Source organism: Rhinolophus hipposideros (genome assembly GCF_964194185.1).
Source record: "Rhinolophus hipposideros genome assembly, chromosome: 19".
Classification (NCBI taxonomy): domain Eukaryota; kingdom Metazoa; phylum Chordata; class Mammalia; order Chiroptera; family Rhinolophidae; genus Rhinolophus; species Rhinolophus hipposideros.
In genome coordinates this window covers 41,528,467-41,552,930 of record NC_138065.1, presented here as the reverse complement: position 1 = coordinate 41,552,930, position 24,464 = coordinate 41,528,467, and the positions used below count along the sequence as shown (strand labels likewise).

The following is a 24,464-nucleotide window of genomic DNA, read 5'->3' as shown; positions in this document are numbered from 1 at the left end:
GGTTGAGGATGACTCTGAGATTGCCAGCTTGGATATCTGGATGGATGGGATGTATCGTCATGAGTAGAGACAGGAAATAGATGAGGACGAGAAGGTTTCGGTAGTGAGTTAAAAGGTATGGAAATGGAAGCTTTCTTTCTGGAAGGCAGTGACCTTGAAAGTGTTTTGGGGACGTACTGTTTTCAGTACAGTTTTTTTGAGTATCCAATCTACCGTGTTTCCCCCACAATAAGACATAGCTGGGCAATCAGCTGTAATGAGTCTTTTGGAGCAAAAACTAATATAAGACCCGGTCTTATATGTCATATAAGACCGGGTCTCATATTATAGTAAAATAAGACGGAGTCTTATATTTTAATGTTTGCTCCAAAAGACACATTAGAGCTGATTGTCCGGCTAGGTCTTATTTTTGGGGAAGCGCCGTATATACAATTATTTATAAATTGTATACATGCACTATTCCCCTAACATTTATGTGCATTGTAAAACATATACAAAATAGAAAAAAAAGATGAGCTAGACATAGAAATCAAAGTTGTAATTTTTTCCTGCTCACCAGTACATAGTGTTGGGTACCAAGCAGGGCGGGGGCAACCCACTTTCGACTTCCTGGGGTATGACAGCAGTTGTCAGGCCTGCCTGCAGGATGTGGAGTAGAGGGATGGTGGGCGGATCCTTTTCACCTTGGGGAAATCTCCCTGAGCCTTCTGTCCTTCTCCTTCTTCTTTCTTTTTAGATTTTATTCTTGTTGTTTCCTGGAAGTTCTGACGCACGATGAGCAACATTTGTGAAACTTCCTTAACATCTGTGGTGCCATGCCCTAGAAGGTCATTATAGTTCACATGAAGCAAGATTGAACTATTTTGGCACAAACTTTGGTTGTGATACAAAGCAGCCCCCACCCCTTTCTAAAAACTGGCTGAGACCTAGAGACAGGGGTTCTCTGCTAGCAGTCCGAAGCTGGACCCAGAGGAAGGTCTGGCCCAGGGAAGAGGCTCACCAAGGAGTTCAGCTCATTTCATGCTTCTCTGCTCCAAGCTAATGATGGGAAAAAGGAGAGTGAGTGGCTTAGATTGGCTCAGTGGCTCAAACTGAAGAGCCAGAGACTTACATGTAAAATTGATGTCACTGCTAATGTGTTGCTTGAGTGTATCCAAAGTCCTGCTTTTCTATTTCAATTTCCTTTTTGGTTATGTGAGACCAGCTATGACAGCCTGTTATACATGGAAAGCTAGTGTTGCCAGATTTTAATTTGGAGAATACTGAATTTATTTTTGACTAATTGGTCCAGTAGGAACTGGAGTAGAATCTAAACAACTTTGGAGGTCTGTGGCGAGAGGAAACAGAGAGGGAGAGAGATTTAATCAACCTTCACCCAGGCAGCCTGTTGACAGATTTCTAGGCTGACTTAATCAATGCACTTATTTCTCAGGTAAGACCACAACGTTGTTTGGACCTGATTTCACTGTACTTCATCCTTTTCACAATGTTATACTTATAAAGTAACTAGCTTGAATTCCTTTTAAGGGCCCTCAAAATAATAACAAAATAAAACCCCATACTTTCTTTTTATCCAAACTGAAGTGGAGAAATGGATGGAGCGCATAGAAGCTGTGATTCTGAGCTCCAGCTTCACTAGTATGTAAATCATTTTTTAGTCCACGGTAAAGTTAACAATTAAAATCTCCCTGGAATCCAGAACCAGTGTCAACCGCAGTCAAATTGGAGCGATGAACCCGAGACTGTACTTGCTTGCGCTGTAAATCATAAACCCATCACCCTCCAGAGCAGCAGCAAAGGGAAGAATCAGTGAGTGCTGTAATAGGTTCCATATGCTCTTTTAAAGAAAGTCTTAAAAAATAATTAGACTTACAGATCACCATACTTTTGCAGCAAAATTTTACATATGTGAATAAGACGTGAAAGGACTGACAATGTCAATTCTTTGCTTCTGTTTTCTGCCATGGTTTAAAAATAGTGGAATAATTGTTTGTTTAGCTCTGGGAGGACAGAGCTGGGGAAGCAAGATAGGCACCAGAGAATGTGAAGGAGCTGGCAGAGTGGAGTAGGAGGGAGGTAGGAAGAAGCTGACTCTCAGTTTTGGTAGATAAGGAAACACAGATAAAGAAACACACATTTCAGATAACCTTGTTGGCCTTTCCCTTGCTACTTGAGTGCCAAGAGTTAGTATTTCTCTTTAAGCCTTAAAGTTACAAAGCCAAAAAATCAACATGGCCACAATTCAGTGAAAAATGTGACAGGCCATGACAATGGAAAGGGAAGCTTTGTTGGACTCAGACAGATCTGTTTTCAAATTAGCATGCTGCTGTGTGACCTTGGGCAATTTACTTAACTTCTCTGAGCTTCAGTGTCATTTGATTGGGAAATGAACACCTCCCAGAATTCTCCATGGAATGCACTTGTGCATATCTCTCTTCTAACACTTATCCTATCATTTTGAAATGTATCTATGAAATGTACCCTATAATTTTGAAATAGATCCTTTTCTTCATGTGATTGTGGACATCCCAGTGATTTGGATTAAGGACTGCCAGCACGTAGGCCAATTAGATGAAGACACGTGCTTATTTATTTTTATTTCTCCCTGCCTCATACACACCTGGCACAATGATTAGGCTACAGGTAAGTAAAATGTTCGGGACTTCCCTTTCCCTCCTGTGCATAGCATGATGCTGGGCCAGGCTTCGGCAACCTGCCATGTCCCTGGAAGTTTGCCATCTTCTAGCAGTAAGTCAGACTGGCCCACTGGCCCCCTCAGCGAGGAAGTCAGGAATGCTAAATTGTATATGTGCATAATTGCTATTGTGCGAAGACGTCCGACTCCAAAACACAGTCTCATTCAGTTTCTGCTTTGGTTTATTGCAAATAGCAAGATCAAGCTGGGGCAATGAAATAAAAAAATGGAGAAAGTGGAAAGTCCTGTAAAAGTTTAAGGAAAAATAGAAGAAAGAGAAAAGAAACTATAACCCAGTTGGAATAAAATGGTGGCACAAAATGAAATGAGCCTATTTCCCTGCAGACACATGCTGCAGTGGATTTCATAGTGACTCAGAAACTAAAACCACCACCTAACCGAGTACTGAAGCTTCACGTTCCATCCACCCCTCAGTTGTTGGTGTCAGAACTGAGACACTTCACAAATTTGGCTATCAAGTGCTGTGTGTCTGTGGCAAAAGGGCAAATGAAATGGGCCATTAGAGCACAGCCACATCTGTTAAAACTCTAACCCTTACCCTTAGTGAAAACATAAGCTGGGATCAAACATAGAAATCCTGCAGATGTACACAAGTCATTTAACACAGACTTTGAAAAGACTGTGTTGGTTGGCTGCTGCTATTCTGAAGGCCTGATGAGAAATCCAGGCTTGGTCCTACTAGGAATATTTGTAATTTTAAAGAAAAAGTAGGTTCTAATTCAGTAAATATTTAAACTATCCCAGTGAGGTTCTCCCCACAGGCTAAGTTGAAAACAGTCCTGACTCTGTTACTATGCAAAGCAGTTTTCAAATATGTTTTGGAAACCTGTTTGAGATTTGAGAATAGAATTTGGTTTTCAGGTGCCTCATTTGGACTTCACATCTTTTGGTTCAACTCCAAAATAATGTGAAGGTTCTATCCTTAATGGACTCTGGAGGGTAAATTTAATAGCTGCCTCACATCCAATATACACACGAGTGCAGGATGTATTCTCTATGGTATACCCTGCAGAGCTTGACATGAGAGAAAAAAATGAACGACATTTTAAAAAAAAGACGTTGGAGTGTCCTTGTAGAATACACTAAAAGGCTGTTTGAAGACAGTTGAAAATACTGAAAATCATTGCAAATAATGATTGTATCTTTTCCAGTATATGTGGAGCATGGGCAACATAACTGCATTTACTGATGAAAATGTCGTTGTGCTGTAGCAAGCTCATGCCTGTGGGAGGGTTGTTAGGATTCTGTAAGAGATGGCTTTTGTGTTTGTTCTGGGCACACAGGTCTCTAGGGGATAAGCGCATGAGATCTATGCCAGAGTCAGTCAGGGAGAAGCATCTCTAGTGGTTTCTCCTTGATTTCATTGTCTCTTAGTGCTGCTGTGTTCATCTGGGCCACTGAGTTCTTGATCCCACGTGGGGTGGGTTTGCCATGTTATATCGCAGGTGCACATGAGAAAAGCTGAGAAGTAAAAAATGTGAACCAGTGGTAGAGCTCCCCCTAACCCAAGGTAACACACATCCCTCCCTCGCCCGCGCTGGATGAATACTGGACCCATTCCTTTGACCCTAGCACCACTCATGGACTTTTATTCCTATCTCAGGGGTCAAGATCAGGGAAGGAACAACATAGTTAGATGGAAATGAAGATGCTGCTTTGGATGTAAAGCTCCCTGGGTCTAGCTGGTCCAGCAATTTGGTATCTGGGTATTCAGCAGTACCAACTAAATTTAATCATGACTGTGTGAAAGTAATCAGAATCCTCCTGGTGGAGCATGATGTTATCTGATCTAATGGAAGGAATTATAATTAAGAATGCATGGTCTACGTAGAAATCATGGTTTCCTTGCCTATTAGACACCAAGGAGAGGGGATAAGGGTTGGCCTTGAGCCAGCTCACCATACATGCCTCTCCCAGAAGTGTTTTCTTGAAAGAGGTTTCCCCCCAGGGGGACCTGCCATTATCCTCTGGCCTAGTAGAGGGACTGTAATTAAATAGATTAGACTTCTGTTTTTGGTGAAGTAAAAGACTGAGAACAGACTGCTCTTTAACCAGACATGTGGAAAGGCCAATCTACTTGGAAGTTAGTTAAAAACTATTTTGTGTGTTAATTGATCAACTCAACAGATTTCCTGCACCTAACATTTTTAGATTTGTGCATTCCTCCCATGCGACGCCCACCTCGGAATCCTTTCCAGAGCTCGGATTCCTTGGGATTTTTGAACATTGACATACTGCCATTTTGTAAGTGGGACACCTACTATTTACGTAAAGCGATGTAGTGTAGTGGTGAGGGCATAACTCTGGGGTCAGGGTGGCTTGAGAGACACTCAGGGCTTGTTCCTTAATGTCTCTCCATCAGAGCTTTCCCTGAGCCTGGCATAGGTGAATGCTGAATTCACTGTGGTGGGCAGGGCCATAGTATCAATGCTCTTACTTTTGGGATTTAAAGGATGGTTCGGACCTGAATCAGCTCTGCTTTCTTCAACTTGAAGATCAAAATTAGCCTGTGACTACTGAAGTGAGTGATGGTCCCCTAATCGTTTTTGCATTTTGCCTTCATTCATCCAGTGAGAGCTGGAATCCGCAGAATGGTGAAGCATCTGAGTCTGGAACAGTCATGTGATTTACAGTTCCATCTCATTTTAAGCTTTCGAGCGACACAATCGCTGAGCTTTTTATTGTCATAAAAATGCAGGCTGCAAAAAATTCAGTCCCTTAGCATTCTGGCTCTCAGAACGCTGAAGGACGCTTTGTGATCTCAGCCCCTAATCTGTTTAGGTATCCTCTCCCTCCCCCATGTCTGTTTTGCAGATTTGTCTCCAGACGGCCTGGGCTGAATGGAGACAAGGAAGGGTGCCCAGCTGCTTTCCTTGTGTTGGCTCTGTGCTGATCAGAAATTGCTGAGCAAAGAGCAGCATTTCTCCAGGGAGGTTCACAAGGGTAGTACAAACCCAGTCTGGGCTTTTCTTTTTCTTTTTTTTAAATTATTATTAAAAACTTCTGCCAAATACTATCAGTGAGGAGGGAAAAGTACATAAAGTCTGAAGTGCAGTTGGACCAGCCTTTAAAAAATACCAACTTGAGTGAAGCAGAAACGCCTTGCACTTCTTTAAGTTTTTACATTTAACAGGAGATGGTTGCTCTTAGAAAAAGTCACTTCTGACTCCACAGACTCTATTGTGCAACCTTGCTGAGTACTGAGTGACACAGTACATAATTAAAATTCCTTTCAAAATGGTTGCCCAATGATTGACATTTGTTCCAAAATACATCGTAATCACAAATGCTTCATCTCTTATTCCAGTGAAGTGTGTGTGTGTTTTTTAATGGAAATAAAATAATTTTTTTTTAAGAAGGTGATTGAGCTTTTTAAAAAACACTGAAGCAACATAATACATTTTTATGTCCAGTCTTGCTCTCAAAGAGCAGGCAGTCTAGCAGGGGAGACCAGAGTAAGGTGAGGAAAGCAAACAGACTAGAATGCTGCTGAGATTCCCAAGAGAAAGAGATAATGAGGATCTGTTTACTTCCTGATACGTTGACATAGACTGTCACTTTTAGTATTGCTATGAGATGATACGATGGGCCTCCTTTCCCGGGACAAATGCTACCCAGCGCTAGTGGTCTCTATGCCATGGCTTCCCCTATGTCTGATGTCTGTCTGTGCCCCAGTCTTTGTTTCTGTACAGGAATCCTTTATTCCGGACATCTGTTTCTGTCTCTATTTTTAGAAGGAATAGACTGGTGAGGCCACCACGTTGCATCGCCGCAACTGGGAAGGCTACATCTTAAGACCTTCATGGATTCCCCAATTTGTAAATACCGTAATAGCCATCACGATTAGAGAAGTCTGCCCCCGAACCAGGACTAAGGTGATGTAAAGATTGGGGAGCACACCAAACACCAGCTTTCCAAAGCCTTAACAAACTTACAGTTGGCTCCATCTCAGAATCTTGCCTTGTTCCTTGTTCCTGAATGGTCAAAACTCAGACGTTATATCCCTGAATGCCAGGGGGTTATTATAATATCATACTGTTTGACTTTTGAATAATGCATAATCTGGGAATAAGTACAATATATGAGGCAGAAATCACAACCTTTCACTGCTTTGTTTAGTAGTGTAAATCCCTCAGCTCTACTGGAAAAATAATTCAGTGCCTATTCGTTTTACTTTCTGCATTGGGGGGAGGTGAGTGCTTTATTTTATATCTGTAAGCAGTCTCAGCAGTCTTGTAGACTTTCTGTTCACATTAAAGTGGAGGAAATTGAGGCTGAGAAAAGTGAACTGGTTTGCCCAAAGGTTACATAGAAAATTTACCGTAGCCTCATGATTTGACCCCAGTCTTCTGACTGGAATTTCAGTGCTTTTGGTACTCTGCTATTCGGAACCTTTGAGTAAATTCAAAGACTGTTCTTGGTAGATAGACTTTTAGGTGGAAGAGATGAAGATAATAGGAAGATAAGCATAAACAAACCTGTCTTATCTGGACAGGACCTCAGCTCATTAGGAGGAAGAATGAGCATGAGAAAAGGTAGGAGGAAAGAAATGGCAGAAAGACCAGTAATCATGGGAAGATACAGGAACAGGGCAACTGCCAGACATTTTCAAGATTAGAAGAAATCTTAGTTGAGTTAAAAAAAAAATTTCTTCAGGCAGAAGCAAGAGTTTATATGTGTAAAGGGAATAAAGCAGAGATACTATGTTAGTAAACATATGATATAGTCTGCAGGGGCAGAAGAAAAGCTTGGCCCTAACAGGTAAAGATAACAAACACCAAACCATTCCAGCAAGGTTTTGCATATTAAGCACTTTTCTCTTCCAAAAACATGTAAAGAGAGGGAGGAGAAAAATGATAATTATTTAGAGGGATGCCTTATACATTATTTACTATCATAGGAAGGAAAGTCAAATTCAGTAAAGTACAGATTGATTTATCAAACAAAATCCAGTATAAGTATTGATACAATAAATACAGATTTCAGTGAAATTGTGCCCTAACACTTATTTTGAAAGCTATGTTTCAAAAATATTCATGAGAGTTATGGATAATTTTTATCAAATGACAAGAACAGACACTAGTCATGGCAAATTTTTGTGTTCTTAGATTGTCACTCGATACTTACTATTTTCAAGTTTAGGCCCTGAGAACCTGCTCATTTACTCTTGGTACTTAATGATTGTTTAGGATCATTCGAAGCTGTCAATTGGTTCCTTTGTTGTTACCATAGAAAATGTTATGATCGCCAGTCAATGATTATTTTTGAAGGAATGGGGGAAATTCTATTATATACCACGCATATTACACCAGAAGCACAGTGTAGAAACTATTTTAAAAAGAAAATACAGACCTTAAAAACAAATTTTAAAGACATAAATTTATTTGTGGAAATGCAGGCTTTCTGATCGCTAATAATGATGTAATTTTTTGATTATATAATCATAATCATAAGTCATTATGTTCACCAATTTCTGTTATCAATTTCTTGTAAGACAGCTAGGATTTATAAATATTGATTAGCATGGTGTTTGGATGTAACCTAACTTAAAAAAGTACTAGTAAAAAAACCTTCAGCTTTGGTGGGAATGTTGGGGCTCTAGGACTTGAAGGGAAATGACCTTAAAAACCCTTGCATGGCGTTCCTTATCTGCAGATTGTTTCTCAGTGTCAAGCAGAAGCATCTGCCTTCCTGGTTTTTGTTTTACTTCTCTGTTTCATGCAGTAGAGACAGTGGACACTCACAACCCCTGTCGAAAAAACAGGTCTCGAGCAATTTTCTTTTCAAATTTTTAAGCAAAACTTTGCTTTTATGTTCTCTGATCAGATATTTGCCTTTAGATACATACAGCTTCCTTTCTCTACCCCACTTCCAACTTAAGGATGATCTCATCATCCAGTGGTTTAAAAAAAGATTCTGCTTTGGGTATCAGGTGTGTTAGGATGACAGTTCTTCAAGACTGATTTCCAAAAGAGCTCATAATGCGTATGATACTTTAGGCCAATTATTAAGTAGAATTGAACGTTCTGCCTTTTAGATTTACAACGCTATCATCTTGTGTGTTGAATGAACTGATATCAGTGGTATTTGCATAGAAATTGGCTTGTGAGCTTGACTGTGTGTTTTAAGAAAAAAGTTAGTAGTTCAATTCTAAGACATGCAGCGTATGAGAGGTGGAGAAGGTCTACATATGCCTTCTGTTTTAATTCTAACACAAAATGGCTCCACTGTGTAGAGTGCTAACTCTTTTTAGGAAAATAGATAGGAAATGTACAACATATGAATTGTTTAAAGAAGGTATGTGGAACTTTAGATCTGAAGAGGAAAAAAAAGGTGGGTCAGCAGCAGGATTGGTATATTATATGTGAAGCCCAGTGCAAAATGAAAATGCGGAACTGTTTATTCAAATATTAAGTATTTCAAGACACTGACCACAGAGCAATCAACCAAGCATGGGACCCTTCTGAGCCCAGGGCTCTGTGTGACCGTACAGGTGATGCTCATATAGCCAGCCCCAGTCAGAAGTTGGGATTGGAGTGAACAGAAAAAGGAATCATCTATTTTTCCATGTTTCCCTCCCTCTTTCTATCCCACTCTTAACTATGTAGTCATCAGATGTGACCCTCTCTCAAGGGGGCATGGTTGTGCCAGTTAGATGACATACTGACACCTTAACTCTGTCCATGGGGAGGAGGATGAGAGGGAGGTCCCATTACGCCAGTGATGGGGGGAGGGGTTGAAGGGCTTCTGAACTGATCTTAGGAGAGAGAGCATGAACTTGGAAACTCCACAGCTTTCTAGCAGTGTAATTAAAGTTACTTACCCTCTCTGAATTGAATCTTTCATTGCTGTAAAATGGTGATATCTACCTTGCAGGGTTACGGTCTGGGTTACAGATCCTGTGGAAAATATATAACACAGTGGCCTATCGACAGTGGGAGCTCACTAGCTATTGCATATGTGTTTGTTTGTTTGTTTGTTTCTGTGAATGAGGGGATGTCCTGAGTGAGGATGGGCGAAAAGTCCTGAAGTCTCAGATAGGGTGGAGGATCTTAACAGTCTTGAAGAGCCTCATAAGCACTGGCTGCCTCTCCTCATCCATCCTTAGTTCCCAAGTGCTTAGGAATGATTTAAAACTCGGAACTGCATCTTCTTTCCAAACGGGAAGGAGCAGTCTGTGGGAAATCAGTACACAGTATAGTTCAGTCTCCGACGCTAAAAATGTGCTATCTTTCACCCACACTGCGGAGATGGGTAAGCAGCTGTGGGCAGACACTAGAATAAGAGCTGTGGGGTCACTAGGATCCATTAGGGCTTAATGATACTGTGTCGTTCACCCTGAGATTTGTAGTCTGTTTTATCCTGTGATGCTTCCATGATACACAAAAGATACAGCCAAAACCACTTCATGTAATTTTTCCACTTTGTTTTGATTTATTATTTGTTGTTTACAGTATTATCTCCAATAACAACAATGGAATTTCCTTCCCTACTAATCTGGCCTGTTTCCATTTTGCCTGTTTATTTTCATTTCTTTTTTGGGGGGAGTTGGAGGGGCTGAAACTCCACATGACTCTGCTCTGTTTATTTCCTTGCATGTATGTGTCAGCATCATTTATTAGCGTGTCCGCTCAGAAGAACTTTGTTCATTAATTATAAAGGTTCTGTTTCCTGGTTCCTAGTGGGAGTGTATTCTGTGCTCTGGGTTTCTTAGTGCTGTAAAGTGGTGTTGACTAGCATTTTTCCCATCACTGTTCTCTGCAAGCAGATGGCTTGTTCTCCATGACTTACAGATGAAACGTGAGGCAGGGAAGTAACTCCGCAGCAGAAGACCCTTTTCTCAAATCCTCTGACTTACCACACCTGCCCGGCTTATCCATGCCGACTTCCATTTACTTTTATTCAGGCCACATAGGTTATGTGAGCACGAGACCTGCTTTTTGCAGACATGCTCAATTCCTTGAAGACATTTCCATGAAAACTCGTCTGTTGTTAACTAATGAGCAATTACAACTTACAGTATTAGCTGCTTGAGGGTACATGATAAATGTTAGACCTGGCCCTTTTTTGTGAAGAGCTCGCAGCCCACTAAATCAATAAAAAAAAAGTTAAAGAGAAGAGGTACTTTGACTTTTACATCTATTATTTGAATATGTTAGGTCTGTGGCTTCATTTCACCGCCTTCTCATAATTTACTGAATTAGCCAATTCATCGAACCTTTGTTTAGTCCTTATTCTGTGTATGACACAATGACTAGTGTCCAGATGCTTAAAAGACCTGAAAGTGGAAAGAGAGCTGAAAGCAATAAATACAATAAAGTGTATATATAAATAAATGTACTAAGGTGCATGATAGAAATCTGGCCAAGGTATGTAGGGAGATTAACACAGGAGCAGTCTTTATTCTCTTGGATTGGGGTGGAGTGGAGGTGTCACAAAGGACAAAGGTACTGGATGTATTTGAGATCCATACGTCCTTTCAAACGGCTGAAGCAGAGTGGCTGAGAAGGCAGCAGGGCATGCTGGGAGGAGGGAGTGGAGGAAGCCAGACAGAAGCGGCTTTGGATGCCACTTTATGGAGTTTGGATTTTATCCTCCGGGAAAAGTTCCAGGTAGGTGGAACATCATTACCGGATTTATTTTTTCGAATTACCCTGAGAAGGAGAGATTCAGAGGGGACTTGAATGGAGCTGAGGCGATTCCTTAGGATAGTATGGTTCTGAGCAGGTGTGATATGATTCTCAACAAGCCAGTGGCAGATGGAACGATATCAAACAAGTAGACTTTCTAGAGTAGGTGTCAATTTTTACATATTGTCTTTACAGCAGCTGCTGAAAAGGGCCCAGGAAAGGAACACAGCCAATAAATACCGAAGAGCCTCATCCTCTGTGCTTCCATTGCAGTTAGGAAACACGATTATTGCGGCATTTCACATGCTGTACTGTAATACACTGTACTGTGTGTCTTGTTTACAGCCCTTTCTGCCCTGAGACGCTAAGCTGCTTAAGGTTAAGAACCAAACTACTGAATTATTTGTGTGTGCCCAGCATGGAGCCTCGCATGAACAAGTGCTCAATAGATTTTTTTTTCATTAGTTTCAGCTGCACAAAACAATGTACCAGTTAGACATTTACACCCCTCACCAAGTGAAAACCCCCCTCCCCCAATCTACTGCCCCTCTGACATCATATATAGGTGTTACAATACCATCGGCTCTATTTCCTAGGCTGAACTCCACATCCTGCGACTATGTACATATTAAATTATAGTTGACATTCAGTGTTATTCAGCTTCAGCTTCAGGTGTACAGCACAGTGGTCGGGCATCTACACCATCCATGAAGTGGTCTCCCTAATAAGACACGTGTCCGTTGGATACCCTACAAAATCTTTACAACGTTATTGATTGTATTCCCCAAACTGTCTTTCGTATCCCTGTGTTTGAAAAGTAAAACTCCTGATGTCACAGCCAGTGCTTCTTCCACAGGTAGTACCTGACACGGAAATATGAAAACATCACTCAGGCTTGTCTTACGTCCACCCATTTCCATCTCTCTTCCTGAGGGTGCCAGAGCAAAGTGACAAGGAGATGTGACAAGGAGATGTAACAGGCAGAGGGTGCTTTTTACTTTACTCTAAAATTTATATCACTTCACTCATGATCAAAATGGACAGAAGCCTACCTCTAGAAGCCTGTGTTAAAATACCAATAATGAACATAATATAAAAGGTGGCCATAAAAGTTAATGGCTATTGTGTGATTCTGTCTTCAGTGGTTTCACTTTTCACAAATCAAGCATAATAATTTGCTTATATATATATATATATATATATATATATATATATATATACATATATATATATATATATATATATATATATATTTATGTTCTGTAATCTTTTAACCTGGATCACACTTTATTCTCCCACACAGATCCGTAATGCCTCCTGCCTGGCTCTTTCAAGATGGAGGGGAAACCTGTGGGAGCGCCTATTCAAGTGGTGTCTAAATTCAAACTTCCCACCAAGGTGGAAAACACAGGACACTGGCTGGTGGAAGATCATGCTCGTCTATGGGAAGTTTTAAAGACAGAGGAGGTAAGACAACTCTGAACGACCCAGTTGGTGTAGTGATAGAGTTTCTTACACTTAAGACTGATTCTTTGTGTAGCCAGCACCACAGGCCAGCTTGGTACATTGTTATTCAGGGGCCATAGCACAACCATGAGTGGAGAACGGTAAGTCAGGAATGTGTCCCTTGGACATTAATAACTCCAGAGTGATTCAGCCAAAGGAGGTAGCACTGACAGCTGGGGCTTAAAATATACAGGGAGACACTTAAAATATACAGGTAGAATCCTGTAGAATCCTACCAAACCTGAATGGGACATCAAATCATAGTTAGAAAGCTGCTAAGTAAGGATCAGTCATAACAAATGGAATTATACAAATTCATTGTTTGACAGCATCAGGCTAAGAATATCAGTTAGCGCTTTTTGGTTGCAAGTAACAAAATGGACTCTGACTAATCCAAGGAAGACGGGAAATTATTGGAGGATATTGAGAGGCTCACTGAATTGATGAGTAGTTTGGAAAAGTAGGCTTGGAAATAGGACAGGAACCACGTCAGGAGGAACTGCTCAGTGTAGTACTCCTCGCATAAATTCCAAACTTCTCATCTCCCTCTCCTTATTCTCACATTTCTCTGCTCAAGATACAAAGCCATGGGAGAGAGGGACTCACTACCAAGCTTAGTCACATGCCTTTTTTTTCTGTAAAGAGAAAAAGACACTGCCATGAGATATCATTATATCAAGTCCTCATAGCACTTGTGTTTGGGGTCCAAATATCACTTTGTTCATTTAACATAGTTTCTAGCATTTTTAAAATTCAGCCACTTTAATATGTATAGTAGTAATTCATTAATTTTCACTGTTGAATAATGTACCATGATTTATTTATTCATAATTATGTTGATGGGCATTTCAACTATTTATAGTCCTTTTTGCCATTATGAATAATGCCACTATGAAAACATACTTATCCATGTTTTGTGCCCCAGTATAAGAGTATCCCATGTGTATAAGATTTTCTAGGTTAATAGGTAAAATTCTGAATTTTGTATGTGCAAGTTCTGTTTTACAAGTTTTTGCCATATTGTTCTGCAAAGTGGTACCAATTTGTACACTCCCACTAACAGTCCATAAAGTTTTCCCTGCTCCACATCTTTGCCAACTTCTTAGTTTTTCCAATCTAGTTGGTATAAAATAGAATCTTATTCTTTGCTCATCAATTTTTTTTGCAACTCAACTCCATCACAAACAATTTTTCTTTTTTGTTTAGAATTTACTTTTCAGAGGCTCTAACTGTAGCAAAATCTTTCTTTTCCTTTTTGTCTGAAAATGCCTTTATTTTGAGACCACTCTTAGAACAATAGTTTACTTGGGTATGCAATTCTACTTTCTTTTAGTACATTGAAAATATTCCATTGTCCTCTGTCCTCCATTTTTCTGTTGTAAATTAGCTGAAAGTCTAATTTTATTCCTTTGACTATAACGTCTTTTCTTTCTATTTAGATCTATACATTTTGTTTTTTTGCAGTTTCATTCTTCTGTATTTAGGTGTGAGTTTCTTTTTACTTAAACTCTTGTAATAAATAGGGCTTCCCAAATATATGGGTTGGTGTCTTTCATCAGTCTGGAAACATGTCTGTAATCTTCTTTTCAAATAGTTGCTTTTGCTTCCTTTTCCTTCTGTAACTTCAAGAAGATTTATGTTTGCTCTCTTTGCTCATGTCCCTTACATTTTATTTCAGAGTTATTCTCTTTTTTTCTGTGTTGCATTTTGATTAATTTTAGATGTATCTTCTAATTCACTAATTCTCTCTTCAGTTGTATCTAATCTGCCCTTTAACTCAACCATTAAGTTTTAAATTTCAAATATAGTATTTTTTTACTTCTAGAAGTTCTGTGTTTTTTTTTAATGTATTTCAGCCATTTTTCTTATTCTTGCTTTCTATTCATATTTTTATTTTTTTACGACTGTCAACTGTGAAGGGTCTGAGATTTCATGCTAGTTGCAAATTAGCTTGCCACAGTTATATAGATGCTGAAAAAGACATGAGACTCTTGTCTTGGAGACAAAATATTTTATTGCTCACAGAAAAAGTAGTAGCCAGAGTGTCAGCATGTTATGTCTTGGTTTCTACAGGAGTGATGGAGATGGACCTAGATAGCTGCCTACACAAGAGGGGATCACTGACCTTGGGGACCTCTCCATTTATAGTAGACAGTAAGCAATGCTAGACTTTCTTCCAGTGGGAGATACTACCTTATTCTTTAAGGTTACTTGCTGCAAACATAGGCATGAAAAATGGCTTGGTGAAGACCAGCCAGGGCCTTGAATTTTTGGTATACAAAGCAAGACACACAGGAACACGAGAGATTCATGGAGGAGTGTTTCTTAACAATATTAAATATATTGTTTTTTTGTATTCTGAGTTGGCAATTCTAACACCTATGGGGCTTATTCCACTACCTGTTCTTTCTGTTGGCTCTTGCACATGGTGCTTTGTTTCCTTGTGAGTTTTATGGTTTTTGACCATGGGTTACTTTTCTTGGAATGAAGGGAGTTTTCTCCAGAGAGAATTTTCATTTACATCTGGGAGCACTACCAACTGGAAGTCACTTTAAATTCTTAGCTTGAGGTTTTTCAGACTACTCAATGTGAGTATAAGCTAGCAACGTATGGATGAGTACGCTTGTTGTAATCATTCTAAGGGGAAATGACTCCCTACTCCCTGTCCCTGTTCAGCACCATATTTCAAGATAAGCAACTTGCCTTACATTGTCACGAAGGGCATTTCATTCCCAGTTCACCCTAATACTGAGGGAATAACATTATGGGGTCCCGGTTTTATGCAGTGTTTCCTATAGATTTCATTTACAGTACTGGACTTTGTCTATTGTTCCCCTTGTCCTTTAAAGTAATAAGACCTATATTAGTTAGAGTAGCATTAAGGCTGTAACAAACACAGCAAAAAATTTATGTGGTGTAACATAATGAAAGTTTATTTCTCAATTATATACTAGTCCAATTTAGGTGTGTTGGACGAGAATGCTGCTTTTTTCCATATGGTGATTCAGGGACTCAGAATACTTCCTTCTTGCAGCTCCACCATCATCTGGGGCCTAGGAATCTTCTGTGTTCAGCTAGTAATTAGCAGAAAAAGAGATTGAAGAAGACACACCCAGTTTTTAACCCTCTTGGACCAGAAGTGACATGCATTATATCACTTTACATTCTATCACTGAGAACCAATCCTATTGCTGCACATGGATGTGAGGGAGATGAGGCTGGGAAATGGCAGCCATAAAGCAGAATTCTGGGAGGCGGTAAAAAATTGTTACAAAAAATAAAGCTTCAGTTTACTTGGTTTGATCAGTGCCCTCCACGTGGAAGCTGACTTTGGTGCTTATCTCTGTAGATTCTGCTTTCATATAGGTTTGGACTTTTAAGAGTTCTTATTTCTTGCCAGCCTATCACTGTATTGAAAAAGTGTTTTTTAATTTTATTTTATCAACCATTTTTAGTGATTTTTGGTGGGACAGTTAATTAGGATATTTAGTCCACTATACTGCTGGAAATATTAGTCCTACACTCTTTTGTAAGTTACTTAAATAAAGTGTGATCTTAAAATTTACAAATGTTTTTTTAAAACTTATTTTTAACAATTATTTTACTTGGTCATCTAGATAATGTTGAGTCTTTATTATTGTTGGCCACATTTAGTAAACACTTTCTTACACATGAATATTCACAGCCGACATAATTATTTACAAATTTTGTGTAGCACAATTCTGTCAAATATATTTGCAATTAAAATGTTTTCTATTCAATGTAGTGATTTGTGTTTTTCTTTTAAGATTTTATTTTTCTATTTTTTAAATTTATTTTATTTTTAATTTTTTATTGGGGAACAGTGTGTTTCTCCAGGGCCCATCAGCTCCAAGTCGTTGTCCTTCAATCTAGTTGTGGAGGGCGCAGCTCAGCTCTAAGACCAGTCACCGTTTTCAATCTTTAGTTGCAGGGGGCGCAGACCACCATTTGCATGCAGGTATTGAACCGGCAACCCCATTGTCCAGAGCTCGTACTCTAACCAACTGAGCCATCCGGCCACCCCGTAGTGATTAGTTTTTAATTAATTCTAAATATACTCTTAAAATAGAAATATTTAATTTTTAAATTATAAATAATACTTGAATATAGTAGAAAACAATGAAACCTTTATAGAATGGCCAAGTATGAAAAATAAATATCTTTATAAAAATCTCAGTACCTTTTAATTTTTCAAATAAGCAAGGGAGCAGTAAGGAGATTAGATATGCTTTTGTGGTGATAAAAGTGTTCTGTCCTTTGATTGTCCTGGTGGTTACATGGGTGTACATATTTGTCAAAAGGAATTGAACTATACACTTAAAATGGACATATTTTATTATTTGTCAATTATGCCTCAATAAAGTTGATCTTAAAAAAAATGGACAGTAGGGTGGCGGAACAGAGTTAAGTAAATCAATAATTGCAATACAGTGGGGATGAGTGCTGTAATAAATGTGTCTACCGGTATTTTGAGAGCCTGGGACATGGTGCTGTAATCCAGCTTGGGTGTGAGTCTGCTTATGTAAGTGTGTGTGTCAGGGAAGGAAGGCTTCCCAGTGAGTTGATACTTGAGTTCATTCTTAAAGGAAAAAGTAGAAATTAGCCCAGCGAATGGGATTTTAGAAGGGGAATCAGAGCAGATATTCCTGGAAGAGGGAAAGCTGTGTAAAGAACAGTGTCAGAGACAATATGTTGCAGGTTAGGGCACCTGTAGCAGAAGAGGAATAGCAAGAGATGGGGCTGAGAGGACCATGTAATGAAAAGTCTAATGAGCCTCATCAGAAATTCAGAAATTATCCTGTGGGCCTTGGGGAGTCAATCAAGGGTTTTAGGCAGGGGTAGTGACGTGGGCAGATTTATGTTTTAGAAATGCTACCCTGTTAGACGTGGGAAGGGTGGCCAGAACACTTCAACACTGCCCTAATCCACTGTGGTCACTCTTTTCTCTGTCTACTCCATGCTAGTCCGTGCTCAGCTGGGGATTATGTGGGGTTCCACTTTGTTTTTCATGATTGGAATTCTCTCTCTACCTAGACTCTGTCCTTGAGACCATGTGCATTAGTTTTAATTCTACTTCACTTATAAACCCCAAAGCACCAGCATACTGCGAGACATAAGTTGAAATAAATACCCAATAATTGATTGATGAATCATTTTCATAGGAATTATGTAATTGTGATTTCATAGTAATAGGTTGTTTCTCTAAACTGTAACATCAACTAAACTATTGCGATCTCTGGGTACAAAGATCTGATTCATTTGATTCATCATTGGACAGCAGTAAGTGGTGGTGATTTTGTTGTTGTTGTTGCTGATTGAATCTGAGTCATCCGCTCTGCACGGGACTTATCTATGTCCAGTGTTTCACATTTGTAAGAAGGTTACCAAGATACGAGTGGCTGTGAGACAGAGATGTTCTCTGTGTGAAATGAAATGCCTGTATGAAGACTAGACATCTGACCTCTTCCCCTCTATCCAGCTCAGGAATGGAGGCCCACAGTGTAACATCACATTCTTGGAGGAGGAAACAGTAATGTGTTCATCATGCATGCTTTGGAGATTAAATCATACTCATCTGAGGGACAGGAAGAGAGAGAATTAAAAACAAAACAAAACTGAATGACAATTTGGACAAGCAGTAGGAGTGCATTGTGCTCATCGTTGAAGAGCCAGCTCTTTGTGAACTTCCAGGCTGTGGTTTGATGAGAGAAGTAGGGTTCTTCTTTGTGATTCTGAATGAGTTTCTTTTTCTCTCTGCCACAAATTTTAATATGAGGCAAAGGAATAGAAATGTCCTGCCTAGGAAGTTATTCAGCCATAAAAATGCTTTGAAATATTTTTTACTGCGATGAGTAGACATATCATCAGTAGTGAGAAATGGAATATTGAGACAATAATATTCAGTTGGGGTCTGTAAAGGAGGGAAAATATACTTTATTGAGCACCTACTTTGTGTGAAGAACTGTACTTGGCACCTTCATATTCACCAGTATGTTTAATTTTCACGGCCATAAGTACATTTTTTTCATAAGTATTTTGAAGATTAGAGGGTAAGGCACATACTCAAAGATACATAGCTGGTAAATGGCAGAGTAAGATTCAAACTCAAGTTTCTCTCTCTTCATTTTATTCTCCTGTCTCGTCATGAAACTGTCTACCAAAAATTGTTTAAATCAGTCTGACTCTACATTTGGTTTCCCTGCCCAGACTTCAACTAATCCTGGCCAGGGCAGCACCCTCCACGCATTAAATGGTACCAGTCTTGCTGTCATGGAGCTTGGCTCTGCGACGTCTGGTGTGAACAAACACCAATGTGCCCAGTGAGTCATAGCTTTCTCGCATTCCTCAAAGTGTTGTCCTGGTGTGTGACTGGGCCTCCCTTCTCAGTTCTCCCCTAGAGTATCCTAGTATTTCATGGAGACTGCACCCCTCCCTTAACTCTGTTCTATTTACATGGACTCCCAAGACTCAGCTAAGCTCTTCATAGCTCTCAGCTCAGTTCCACGGGCCCCACGCTATCGATTGGCGTCCAATTGTGACCAGCCTCCTTGTTTGGAACATGGGTATTGTTACCCATTCCTTGAACTCTTGTTGCTTCCCTGGACATTAATGCCTGTCAGATCACATCAGTTTCCCTATGCCCTTGAGACACTGCTCACCAGTCGGCTATCACACACACACACCTGTTGTCAGGTTTTCAGGGAAGTCTCTCGAGCTCCAATCTACCCACTTTATATCTTCTTAACTTTATCCACTGTCTCTTGTTGCCAGACTCCCAGGTGCCCAGCGTAAGACCATTCGAGTTGTGGCATGACATTTTCTGTAAGTTCCATGGTTTAAACTGAAGGGATACTCCGGGTATCAAAACCTTTTGTTATGGCTATATTTCAGTGTCATTGTTAGAAAGTGCTCGAGTATCACTTCTTAGAGGAACACATCTATGACCCCTCTGGTCAGGGGGACCGTATTGTGTGGTCCTGTAACACCTCTGCTCATCTACCTCGTAAGACTCACCACATAAATGGCACTTATATGTTTATATATAGCTATCTCCTGAACTAGAATGGAAGCTTCTCAAAGGCAGGGACTCTGTCATGTTCATCTGTATATGTCCCATGTTATTCACAGTGTCTGACACATAGTAGGCCTTTAATAAATATTTTGTGAATACAGAAAATATAGAGAGGAACTAAGAGCATGGACTCTGGAGCCAGACCTTCTGTGTGACCTCATCATATTTCTTAACCTCTCTGTATTTCTGTTTCCCCATCTGTAAAAAGGGTATATTAATAGTGTTGTTGTGTGAGAATTGAGTTATAATATATAAAGTCCTTAGAACAGTACCTCCTATGTAATAAGTGATTAATGTAGACTTGTATTCTTATTGAGTGAATCAGTGAGGTAGGAAGAATACGAATGTTACGCCATATTGACTTGCCAATCATACAACAGTTGCTTTTGACCCCTGCTGTCTGAATTTAAGATTTCAGGCCCCACATTCTAGGACTTTTCTGTTTTTAAATAACTATGGAATTTAAACTATAAACACACTATGGAATTTAAACTATAAACTCACTGCCTGACTCCAGTGAGACTGCCGTCTCTCATGTTCCTACAGGATTACCTTCCAGGAAGGAAGATGGTCAACCCCCACTAAACATTGTGTTGAGATTGGCAAATCATTGTTTTAGGGGGTGGGCAGATACGGGTGTTTCAGAACCACGCAGCTCTATTCCCTCTCCCCTGTGTGTGAGGTGAGCTGACCCTTTGCTCTGCAGTGTGCTCCTGGGGGCCGTGTTCATGAAACAGAGCGGACAGGCTGGGTTCTCGGTTGGGTTATCCTGGCTGGTGATTCAGGTTGCTCAGGTGACCATTTGATTGGGAAAAGGCGAACCCCGCTAAGAAGATAAAATAAGACAGGATTGATACATAGAGAGCTTTCTCCTGTCAAAATCTCTTAGATGTTTGCAACCGATTTAGGTGCTCTGTGTGACTCCCAAGTCCTAGAACAAACCCTGCCTTCACCATATGCGAGGTGGACATTTCTTTGCGTTTTGGTACAGAGAGTAAAGGGAACTCTAGGTAAATAGAGAGAGGGAGAAGAAGAGGGAGAGGGTGAAAGAGAGGGAGAGACAGAGGGAGGGTGGGAGGGAGAGAGAGAGAGAGAGAGAGAGAGAGAGAGAGAGAGAGAGAGAGAGAGAGAGAGAGAGAGAAGGGAGGGAAGGAGGGAAGGGAGGGACGGAGGGAGGAAGGAAGGAAGGAAAGAAGGAAGGGAGGAAGGAAAGGGAGAAAAAGACCAGTTTCATGGAGTTTGCATTCATGGTGTTCTTAGGTCTCCAATAAAAAGTTTTCAAAGCAGTTCTCTTTCAGCCCACTGTTTTCCAAAATGTGTTCAATGTAAACCTCAGGGTCTCTTTTTATTTTTCTGAAAACTCCTTCATGCCAGGACAAGTTTGATGTGAGTCAAGAGAGGCAGGGGCTGAAAGGAGAAGAGCTTACAAACAGTTCCCAGGGAAGGGAAAGGAAATGTCTTCTGTACCTTGGGCTTATCTTTCTTTTGAGGGGGCAAATATGAGGAAGAAGCCACATTACTTAAATTTGTTCTTGGATTACAAATGTAGGCTACTTGGGACAGGTTGCACTTCTTCCTATAACTGTGATTAGCTAGCTCAAAGGCCCATCCTTTCTCAGGGTCTAGGAAGAGGAAACCCTTCACTATCAATTCTTCCACCATGACCTGTCATCTGAGAAGTTTGCTTGCTTCACTTGATGAGAAACCCTGATCTAGGAATCTCAGGAAACTTTATAGATGAAGAAAATTTCAGGAAGGTAGAGATTAGGGTGGTAGTGGTATCGTTGATAGGAAGGAATTAGCATTCTTTAAAAAATTGCACTTGGATATCAGTAGCCCCAGTGCCTTTGCAGTTCTTTCTGTTTAGAATGCCCTTCTTTCCCCTTTCCCTGGCTTACTCCACATCATCATTTAGACTCTGGGAATTTTCCCTGATCTCCACAGACCATGTTGTATGCCCTTGTCATTTTTTTTTTTATATTTCTTTTAGCACCCTGTGTTTTCTTTATGTGTATTTATCACGTTAGCAATCTCTTATTTTATGTATTTTTTCCAGTAATCTATGAGCTCTTAACACGAGGAACTTTGTCTTATTCAAAGTTACATCACTACATTGTTGAGATATTTGTTGAATGAATGAATGAACACAGGAACAGACGGATAAACAATTATCTCACGCGTTGATGCTTACCTGAGAAAATACCCAAGTGACAGAATTTCTGGGGGTTAGTGGTGTTTGCTTGGATGTCACAAAAGGGCATATGTCTTATTCTGTGTCTTGTACTTGCCAATAATAGGGTCCATTACAATTTTACTGGATTTCTGAGAAATCAACAACATATGTGTATAGTAAAAAATACAGTGACACTAAAAGCATGTAACCTGATGAAAAGAGTCCTCAGTAAGCAAAACAACCTCTCCACCCACTCTTATTTACCCTTATGGTCAAATCATGCTTACAAACTAACTCATGGTTGCCTTAAAACGTTCATTTTAAGTAGGATGGATGCAATGCAAGAAGAATTGTGAATTGTTTCAAAATAAAAATTTTGATTAAGGAACTAAAAATAGCAGAGAGACTTAAAACATTGTGATAGAAACGTCATGCTGTATGAAAGAGGGAGGGGAAGTTATTTTTAAGGAATAACTGAAGTGCTAGATCTGGGAAAGCAAGAAAAAAGCCAGGATTTCAAATGGGAGCTCAGAAGTTGTCATGTCCTTCAATAGATGAATGGATAAAGAAGTTGTGGTATATATACACAATGGAATACTATTCCGCGTTAAGGAAAGATGATATAGGAGCATTTGTGACAACATGGATGGATCTTGAGAGTATAATGCTAAGTGAAATAAGTCAGACAGACAAAGCAGAGAACCCTATGATTTCACTGATATGTGGTATATAAACCAAAAAGAACAAGACAAACAAATGAGAAAGAAAAACTCATAGACACAGACAATAATTTAGTGGTTACCAGAGGGTAAGGGGGTTGGGGGGTGAGAGATGAGGGTAAAGGGGATCAAATATATGGTGATGGAAGGAGAACTGACTCTGGGTGGTGAACACACAATGGGATTTATAGATGATGTAATACAGAATTGTACACCTGAAATCTATGTAAATTTACTAACAGTTGTCACCCCAATAAATTTAATTAAAAAAAAAAACAGAGAAGTCCAAACTGCTGACAATAGTGTCACAAAGAAAGTGAATGATTCCCAAACATTCAGGACTTTCTGATAGAAATGTGGCAAGGCCCCCAGTACAAAGTCCACCTACAAGGACAAGTAATCCCTTTTGGACAAGGACCGAGGGGTCATCTATTTCTGTGGGAGGCAGGGACTGCCAGGAATAGGTACAGAGGCTGACCTGTCCCAGAGCCGAACTGGAGAGCCATGCAGGTTTCAACCATCAAGCAACCATAAGAATCGGTACTGGGCACAGAAAAGATACACGGAGAAAGGAGCTAAGTTATTCATCTCTAGGTTTTGTTTTTTTAAATTGTGAAAACAAAAGTATAGGACACTATAGAAATCCTAAATGACAGCCAATTTTTTTTTTTTTTTTAAGATTTTTTTTTTTTTTTTAAGATTTTTTTTTTTTAATTGGGGAAGGGGAACAGGACTTTATTGGGGTACAGTGAGTACTTCCAGGACTTTTTTTTTTTCCAAGTCAAGTTGTTGTCCTTTCAGTCTTAGTTGTGGAGGGCACAGCTCAGCTCCAGGTCCAGTTGCCGTTGCTAGTTGCAGGGGGCGCAGCCCACCATCCCTTGCGGGAGTCGAACCGGTAACCTTGTGGTTGAGAGGATGTGCTCCAACCAACTGAGCCATCCGGGAGTCAGCTCAGCTCAAGGTGCCGTGTTCAATCTTAGTTGCAGGGGGCCGAGCTCACCATCCTTTGCAGGACTCAAGGAGTTGAACTGGCAACCTTGTGGTTGAGAGCCCACTGGCCCATGTGGGAATCGAACCGGCAGCCTTCGGAGTTAGAAACACGGAGCTCCAACTGTCTGAGCCACCGGGCCGGCCCCCAATTTTTAAATATAGCTCTCAAATATCTTATGAAGTCTTGTGAATATAAGTCTTATGAATATTTGAAGTCTTAAGACTTCAAATATCTTATGAAGTCACCTTATGAAGTCTTTTCATGCCACAGTCACCGCATTATAATCATGGTAGGATGAGGAGAAACTCCAGGGGTCCTCTAGTCTGAATACAGCTTGTCATTTATCATCCTTAACCAGTGGGGGTCTAGTCAGCCTTTTAATGCTGTTTTCTCAGTGCCCTGATGGTTGCATGTTTCCTTTGCACTGGAGAAACATCCATTCCACAAACACTTTATTTCTTACTCTTCTGCTAAATTCACCAGAATGTTTCCGAATGCAGTGCCCTGGTTAATTCATTTTCTGCCCATGAATGAGATAACAGCACAGGACTCATAGTAGGCACGTAACCGACGTTTTACAAATGAAGACGAGTAACAAATAAGAAAGCACATTCTCTGGATCAGAAAGTGCAGGTT

The 24,464-nt window shown here is 40.1% G+C and overlaps 1 protein-coding gene across 2 annotated transcripts in view; it reads left to right on the top strand.

The window, feature by feature from the left end:
- The window catches only part of RGL1 (ral guanine nucleotide dissociation stimulator like 1), a 218,881-nt gene that overhangs the window by 51,778 nt on the left and 142,639 nt on the right, over positions 1 to 24,464 (top strand). For both annotated transcript variants that reach the window (XM_081026003.1, XM_081026001.1), the window contains exon 2: positions 12,650 to 12,813. In XM_081026003.1, the coding sequence (XP_080882129.1) occupies positions 12,682 to 12,813 (132 nt within the window). In that variant the 5' untranslated portion in view covers positions 12,650 to 12,681. The remainder of the gene's footprint in view (positions 1 to 12,649; positions 12,814 to 24,464) is intronic.